Here is an 8771-nt window from a genome sequence, read left to right as displayed (position 1 = left end):
ATTTTTTATATATGTTTAACAATCATTTAAATACAAGATTAATGTTAATTTTCCATATATGTTTTAATGTGTATTTTTATATACATAGTACATTTTTTGCATAAATAAATAATATTTTTAAGCAAATATTTTTTAATACATGATTAACATTTTATTATATTATATTTTAATGTCTACTTTTTCATACAAATTTTCATTTGTCTTATACACCTAAAACATTTTTATACACTTTTTAACATTTTCCAAATACATTATTACATTATTACAAAATTATTTTTTGAATATTTTTTCTGAATACCTGTTAAAAAATACAAATACCCATAGGAACTTTTATTGAATGACAAATATATTTTCTAGAAATATGCATTTAACAAAACATTTTACGAATGATTTTTAAAAGCATTGATAATTTTTTGGCGTTGTTCAAACTTGTGAACATTTTGATAAATGTAACGTACAATTTTTTGAATGTGTGAATCATTTTCTTGGAAATACACAAACACTTTTGTTAATACATTGTATGGACATTTTTATAAATTATCACATGCATTTTTTTTCAAAGCGTGCGGCATTTCTTACATGTTACAAACATTTTTCATACAAACATTTAACTGTTCTGAATGCATGCCAATTAATTTTTTAAATTTTTATGTAAAGTGTTTATGTATTGTATAAATTTAGTTTCGAACAAAAAAAGTGTAGTCCATCTGATCCATAATAACTGTTGTGGTTTTAGTTCAAATTTGAACTAAAACCATGAGACTTATTTTGGATCAGAGGGAGTATATATGTAGAATATTTTGAGATCTAAACAAAAGTAAAAAAATAGGGCAAATAATGAAAATACAAATATTAAGAAAAAAAATAAAAAAACACAGCTGACGTCAGGATGAAGTTCGATTTTGTTACTGGGCCGGGCCAGCACCGGCTCCCTATAGGCGAGCTGTGGATAGGACTTGCTGCGGGCGGCACATAGATGCACCCATCCGTTGCACCGGTGTAGTTGTAGTGAACGTCGTGTTGTTTAGTTAGGGTCAACTAACCCAAGTGAGTTGTTTGGACCCACCACTTGTAGAGAAGCTTATGTTTCATTCCTTTAATCCTTTTCGAGGCATTTGACCTTTCTTGTCCACTTAATAATGAAGTACGTAGTTGCTTAATTGTGAAGTCAGAACTCAGGTATGGTTCATACCATTCACGCTGGTTACTCAAGTGATCGTAGACTCCTTCAGGCCTATGCTAGTGACATGCATGCGTCGCAATTCATGGAGACGATGCTAGATTTAATCCTAGTCTCGGACTAAAATGCCAGCGTTATGCAGAAGCGTACAAACTTACAGTGCTTGGCGAATCCCCATGGCCACTCGATGCAGCCCCCTGGGTAGCCCGTGGCTGCACCTTGTGATCTCCAGCAGCAACAAGGAGATGGCCGTGGAAGAAGAACAGCAACAGGGAACGCTGATGGAAGCAGGAAGCCGCCGGCACTGAACTTGAGGTGGCCGACGGTGGTAGAGGTCTTGGATTGGCTGTTAGGAGTAGTTGGGTGTTAGCCCGTATGTATGTCCTCTGCCCAAGGGGTCAGGGACGAAAACCAATCGTTGGTTTGTGTGCGCCCGATCAATGCACAAACGTGAGGAGAGGAGACTTTGTCTCCCATATTTTTCTCTTGGTTTGTTAAACTTGTGAGATCAATTCCAACCGACGAATCCCTCGACTGACCATGAGAATGGCGGTTAGGATCAGTCATCGATACCGGTGTGCGATTTTCTCTAATGTACACCGTTGCACAACGACTGTTAATAGTCCTGTTTTTTAGCGGGTTAGGGTTCAGTTATAATGCTACCCTGCCAGCCTCTCCTACCCTGCCAGCCTCACTAATGGGGTTTGCAGAATACAAAGTGGGAGTGGAGTTTCTGTGGAGAAGATAGGAAGGAGAAGAGACGCGGCGATGGAAAAAACATTGGTGTGGAGAGAAAAGTGGCACCCTGCTTCATGCAGTAAGTGGACCACTAATCGATGTTACTCTCTGGATGACCATTGAGGCTACCCATTTCTGCTTGCGCGTGCATTCAAGGAGGCTGCTGACGTGGCATGTATGCTGAGTTGGAGTAGCCGGATCTCTGAATAATGACGTGGCACATCGCTGTGCATGGTGAGAGAATAGAAAGTAGTGGGGAGCAACTTCTTAAAAATGATAGATCTGACACAAAATGCATCAATCAAAAAAACTTTACTTTTGCTTATTAGTGCTGCATGGTGCCGTGCGGAAAGCCCAGCCATGCGACCATCAACATTCTACTTGGTGACCTCAGGCCATTAGTAATGATCACATCATTAAGAAAAGTGCAATAAGAATTGCATCAACATAAAATTTGCAGTCAAAAAAAATATTACAAATTTTAAATGAGTGACTAATAATTGTGCTCAACATTAATTTCATTTCACATTATTACATTTCAACATTAGAATGGTATAAAAAAGTGATCATAAAAATGACATTACCATTCATTGCTTATTAGTTTTCTAAGTAAAACATCTCAATGGTTCCATTCTACTCAGAAAACTATTTATAACCTTTGGCAATATTTCAATTTACAACCGTGAAAAAAAACATCATCGGTGACATAAATCAAATGTACCTAAAGTACATAATTTCAGCCCATAATAACCCATGGGAGCCCTTTAGAAAACTTTATGGCCATTAGCATTTACTTTTCTTTCGACACAAGCACAAATTTCTAATTTAAACAGTGCATAGAACATTAACAAAACAACAACCGAATTGTTTTTCATAAATGCACTGCAAATCTCATACAGGACCGAAAACTCACTTTGGGCCCAAAGCCGCAAGCTATCCTTTTACATTCATTCGGAGCAGGAGAAAAAAAACTTTAAAGAACATAACACGGGAGAAGACAACCTGGGCCTCAGCCCATAGCCAGAATGAGCCCGTTCCACGCCCGAAGGCCTGCCATCGGCTGTAAGTGGCCGCCAGTCGTTGGATCAGACCCAACGGCTGTGATCGCCCTGCATTGAGCAAAGTCACGATCCGGCCTAACCCTAGCCATTTCCCACCGCATCCCCGATGTTTCCGCTCCAGAGAGACAGGGGCGACCGAGCGGCGCCGCCCGTCACCGCCGGCGTCCATGGCGGCTCGGCTGCCTCTCTCGCCGGATCCCATGGCGGCATGGTGGCCCCGTTCGTCGGACGAGCGTGCCTAGGCCATCGGCCGCGCGCTCCTCCGTCGAACGGCGCCTGCCGTGTCGCGCGCATGCAGTTAGGCGGCGGGGCAAGGGATGCGTTCGCCGGTGCCGCCGCGGCATAAGGAGGTGAGGTCCAAAATCCTCAAAACTTTTGGGAACTATTGCATCAGCAAGGTTTGAGATTTGTAGAAAAATTGGGAATTTCTCATCTAGGGTTAGGGTTCCGAATTGGGGTAAACATTAGGGATTTCGTAAACATGCAATTCCCCTCCTTCTATCTTCTCTGACCGATCCCGAATAGTGCTAATTCAACATGAACTTGATTCTAATCAGGCCATAATAACATTAACCGAAAACCAGATATGAATAATTAGCCTTAACGGGGCATAATGAGACTTTTATTTCTAGTAATTAGCACCAACAAAAATCTATTGGGCCATTAAACTTAGCACTTGTGCACTTAAACAACATCATTGACTTTAACCGTATAGATCTATTGAGGCCTGTAACTTGAGAGATTCACATCTGGCAGGCCTAATTAGGGCTCTAGCCAGATTAGGGAGGCTCATGATACCATTGTTAGATTTAATTAGCTTTAGGCTAATCCGTTAGAACCTAATCTCGGACTAAAACACCCGCGTTATGCGGACGGAAGCGTACAAACTTACAGTGCTTGGCGAATCCCCATGGCCACTCGATGAAGCCCCCTGTGTAGCCCGTGGCTGCACCTTGTGATCTCCAGCAGCAACAGGGAGATGGCCGTGGAAGAAGAGCAGCAACAAGGAGGCGTTGATGGAAGCAGGAAGCCGCCGGCACTGAACTTGAGGTGGTTGGCGGTGGTAGAGGTCTTCTGATCCCCTGTAGCACCCTTTTAGGATTGACTGTTAGGAGTAGTTGGGTGTTAGCCCGTATGTATGTCCTCTGCCCAAGGGCACGACCTCCTCTTTTATATCTGGCGGTGCTAAGGGGTCATGGACCAAAACCAATCATTGGTTTGTGTGCGCCCGATCAATGCACAAACGTGAGGAGAGGAGACTTTGTCTCCCATATTTTTCTCTTGGTTTGTTACACCTGTGAGATCAATTCCAACAGACGAATCCCCAGACCGACCATGAGAATGGCGGTCAGGATCAGTTGTCGATACCGGTGTGCGATTTTCTCTGATGTACACCGTTGCACGACGGCTGTTAATGGTCAAATTGTGTTTGGCTCACCACAACCTGTTTTCAGTGGGTTAGGGTTCAGTTATAATGCTACCCTGCCAGCCTCTCCTACATGTAAGAGGCAGATGTGCCCCTAGGTTTGAAGAACTTAGGACCACTACTGGATGCTATGAGCTTCAGTGGGTAGTTTGTTCGCCAATCTACTATATGCTATGAGCATGTTTGGCTTAGATAACTGCCGTTCAGTGTAATGTGCCATGAGTTTTCCTATAGGCAGTAGTGCATCCCAAAGGGATCTTGTGTCTGTAACTGGCTGCCTTGTAGGAGTACATACAACATTTGGCTGACCCCAGGAATGCGAAAAGAAATGAAAAAATAATAATAATATAGCCTTTCCCAGGACTGCAACTCTCCAACATGTTGAAAACCTCACATGTCACATCTGCTGGAATATGAATTATGAAAAGGCAAGAAAGCAGGAAGACTGAAACTAGTTCTTTGTTCATTTATTACAGAATGCAGACAACATTGTCCAGAACGAGTTTGAGTCAACTGGAGCAACTCCAACGCACCGACCCAAACGGACGAGTGGTTTGTCCGCATTTCGTCTGTTTGGGTCTAAAATGTTGCGATAGGTATACATAAGTTTGACATAAAACTAAGTGTCAGATGTTGGTGAACCTACTCCTGCTGTGATTGCATTCAGTAGTCTCGGCACTCGAGGCATATCAACCTCAATAACACCCTCAAGAAACTGCACCACCTCGGCCATGGTTGGTCGATCAAACTCATTATCTTGAATGCACCAACATGCAACTTTGCAAACTCTTGCAACCTCCTCAAGGTTCACGTCACCTTGCAAATTTGGGTCTACCAGACTTCCAATTTCTCCACTGAGAAGCTTTCGTGCAACTTGTAGCGGAAAAAAGGCTGAATAATCACCATCCCCAACTTGACTTGAATTTCTCCTCCCTGATATGATTTCAAACAAAACCATCCCATAACTGTAAACATCGACTTTAGATGTAACAGCTGATCCGCTAATCCATTCAGGAGCAAGATATCCAATGGTTCCTCTCGTTGTAGTCAATGCTTGACTAAATTCTCTCCCCAAAACCTTTGCCATTCCAAAGTCTGCAATTTTGGCTACGAATGAAGTGTCGAGAAGTATGTTTTCTGGCTTGATATCACAATGTATAATGCAATCCCGACAACCAGTGTGCAAGTAGGCTAGGCCTCTGGCAACTCCAATAGCTATCTGGTATCTGAGACTCCAGTCCAAAACTGTACCATTGGCCTTAAATAGATGCACATCAAGGGATTGATTCGGCATGAATTCATACACAAGCAGCCTCTCGTCGCCTTTGCAACAAAACCCTATCAGTTTGACTAAGTTGATGTGCTGGATGATTCCAACTGAACTCACTTCTGCTCTGAATTGCTTATCTCCTTGATGGGCACCTTCAAGTCTTTTCACTGCCAAGGTGACTGAGTCACTTAGATACCCCTTGAATACAGAACCGAAACTGCCCCCTCCTAACCTTTCTGTGAAGTTCTTAGTTGCACGTTGCAAATCAGCATACCGAAATGAAATGATCCCAACTCCATTTACCGGCGTGCTAGTAAACCACTTCCCTTTTTTACTCCAAATCACCAATCCAAGAATCACCAGGACAAGAGCAGCAGCGCTTGCACCAACCGCAGCACCGACGAGGTTGATTCCACTCTGCTTCTTACTTACCACACTTTCTGGCAGCTCTGCTGCGGCAAGGCGGATATAAAGCGTATCGCCGTTTGCTGCTGAAGAAGCATCAGATTGTTGTTTTACATTGTACAATTTCCCATGCCAAATAGAGCAGCCACCTTTACCGTAGGAATATGCAGTGCAAGAACAGTTGCCCAAGCAAATCCGTTGGCAGTCATCTCCACTTGTCGCGGCCGGTACTTTTGCTCCCTCATGGGGCAACCTCATACCTTGCACGGGGTAGAACTTAGCTGCAAGACCTGGCTTGTTTCCCTCATTCTCACAGCCTAATGGAGTGTTCCTCCTGCACCCATGGCTTCGGTCTCCCAGATCCCAGTCCTTGGGTGATCCCAGCGAGAAACCCTTCATGCAGCTGCAGAGTGGATCCGCATTTTCTCTACAGATTGTGAAAGGTCCACAGGTTGCAAAGACGTCGCATTGAAAGATAGGCTGCCTGTAATTGATCAACCAGTTATGTATGGGTTCCAACCATGCACCCACCAGCCCTTGGCCATAGACATCTATTGCACATTGCACAATGGCCGTGTCATCCCGCAATGTGTACATGAAGGTGGACTCATTCTCAGTGTTTATGAATGTGAAATTTGGTGTCAAGGCGCCAATCATCTCGGGTGCTAGGTTGAAGTAACGGCCGTTCCATGCCCCACTGGTCCAGAATTCTAGGGTTGAGTTCCACAGGAGATGACCAAGCCTATTCTGTCCTAGCCCCAGAGTGTAGAGACCAGGAGCCTGGTCAATCAGATTTTTCCTCGAAACAAGGCGGCGGTTCAGACCGGTGGTCTTATCCCAGCCAATCTTTGCGCCGGCGAGAAGGGTATCGGTTGGGTAGTCAAAGCTCTGCCAGAAGACTATGGATGGGTTTGAGGAGCTCTGTAGGACGAAGTTGCCATTGTTCATGAGCACAGCTTTGGTGTCGTTGGTTGTGACATTGGCATGGGTAGACCATATGACTTTCTTGGTGGCCTGATTTAATATGGCCAAGTTACCGTCACCGGCGATTGCGAGCTCCGGCGAGATGGGGTCGATGACCGGGCTCTCGCCGTTGGCAGACCAAACCGGCATTATCTTAGGGACCTTGTTGAACCAGATGCCGAGGTAGGTGTGAGAGGACTTACTGTCCATCTTGAAGAAGCCGAGCGCAAACTTGCTGTTGTTGGAGACGAGCCTGTCTGTGCCGGCGAGCCCATGCCCATTGCCGGCTGACACCGTGTCCATGGCGGCACCATGCCGCGACGCCGCGTGCAGGGAGAGGAGGAGTCCGAGGAAGACATGGAGGAGAGTCATTATGAGCGGAAGAAGGAAATGAACAGGGTACGCGTGGTGGGGAATTGGAGGAGTAAGATTGATGCAAGTCTACTGCGGGTCAGCTATGATCACATTCCAGGCCGCAGGTCAACGAGGGAGATGCTCTTGGGCTGTGGGCGCACTCCTCACAGAGTCTGTGCCAACCAATGATAACATTGTCTTACTATCATTTAACTACACCGAGAAATAGAATAGCTGTACGAATACTCTTTGGTCAGACAGTCTGTGCCAACCACAACCAATGATAACATTGTTTTACCATTCAACTACACCGAGAAATAGAATAGCTGTACGAATACTCTTCGTTGGTCAACACTGGACGCTTGGGGATGACGGAAGTTTGTTCTGAGGTGCTCATTTGGAATTTCAAAATCTTGCAAATTGGACATAATAATCCGATGATATCCCGTGGTTGCCGGTATCGGTGAGCCAGTCCACGGTCAGCCAAATGGCTAGTCCAAGAAGGATGCGGACGGGAGGAATGAGGAACGGACGTGCGGGAGTCAACGAGCAAAAAACCACCAGTTAGATTACTAGGAGTGAGGCTATACGCGTTGACGCTCTAATATATGAACTATTTATGCAAATCTTAGAGCAACTCCAACGGGCCGTCCGTTGCCCAAACGGACGGCGTTTCTGTCCGCTTTTTGTCCGTTTAGGTCGGCCGCCCGCCCGCCGTCCGCCCTCTTTTAGTTTTGGGTCGGCAGTGCGCCCAACGGGCCGACCCATTTTCATGACCCCGCGTGTTTAACATCGTGCCGTTGCCCTGGTTTTGGCGTTCCAGTGCGCGGGAAAGGTTCGCGCATGGGGGAAAGCTGCCTAGCGCGCTTTGGTTTTGGCGCTCCAGCGCGCGGGAAAGGTTCGCACGCGCGCCGTGGCCGGCGCTCGCTATAAAGAAGGCGCTCCCTTCACACTCTGTCGGCCGCCCACTCTCCCCGCCTCTGCGCTACCATGTCGATCCGCCGTATGGGCGCTTTGGATTTTCGCGGAGTCCGCGAGCGCCGCTCCAGTGCCTTCTCCGCCGAGATCTGGTTTCGCGAGAAACGTCTCGTCCTCGGCACCTTCGACACCGCAAAGGAGGCGGCCCGCGCGCACGACGCGGCGGCGTGGCGCATCCTGAGGCTTCGTCGGGATATGAATTTTCCCAACGTGTCGAGCCAGCGGGCGCAGGATCTGGCGCCTCTCCCGCGGCTTTTCACCGACGAGGATCGTCGTGTCCACTGGAGGCGGCAGCGTCGCCTTGCCATCGCAGAGAAGGACGTGGAAGCCTTGGTGGTGTGGCGCGGAGGCTACCCGCAGGACATCGTCGACGAGCGCCAGTTCTACAAGCAATTG

General features: G+C 46.2%; 1 protein-coding gene across 1 annotated transcript; it reads right to left on the bottom strand.

Moving 5' to 3' along the window:
- Positions 1-4844: 4844 nt before the first annotated feature.
- On the bottom strand, positions 4845-7735 carry LOC125540134 (G-type lectin S-receptor-like serine/threonine-protein kinase At2g19130). The gene has a single exon (XM_048703725.1). It carries the CDS (start codon positions 7413-7415, stop codon positions 5025-5027), a length of 2391 nt encoding a protein of 796 aa, XP_048559682.1. The 5' UTR covers positions 7416-7735; the 3' UTR covers positions 4845-5024.
- Positions 7736-8771: the final 1036 nt, after the last annotated feature.

This window comes from Triticum urartu, chromosome 2 (genome assembly GCF_003073215.2).
Source record: "Triticum urartu cultivar G1812 chromosome 2, Tu2.1, whole genome shotgun sequence".
NCBI lineage: Eukaryota > Viridiplantae > Streptophyta > Magnoliopsida > Poales > Poaceae > Triticum > Triticum urartu.
This window is presented reverse-complemented; position numbering and strand designations above follow the sequence as displayed.

Excerpts from the sequence above, each read along its gene's own strand:
- LOC125540134 (XM_048703725.1), bottom strand. The coding sequence starts at position 7,415 with ATGACTCTCCTCCATGTCTTCCTCGGACTCCTCCTCTCCCTGCACGCG.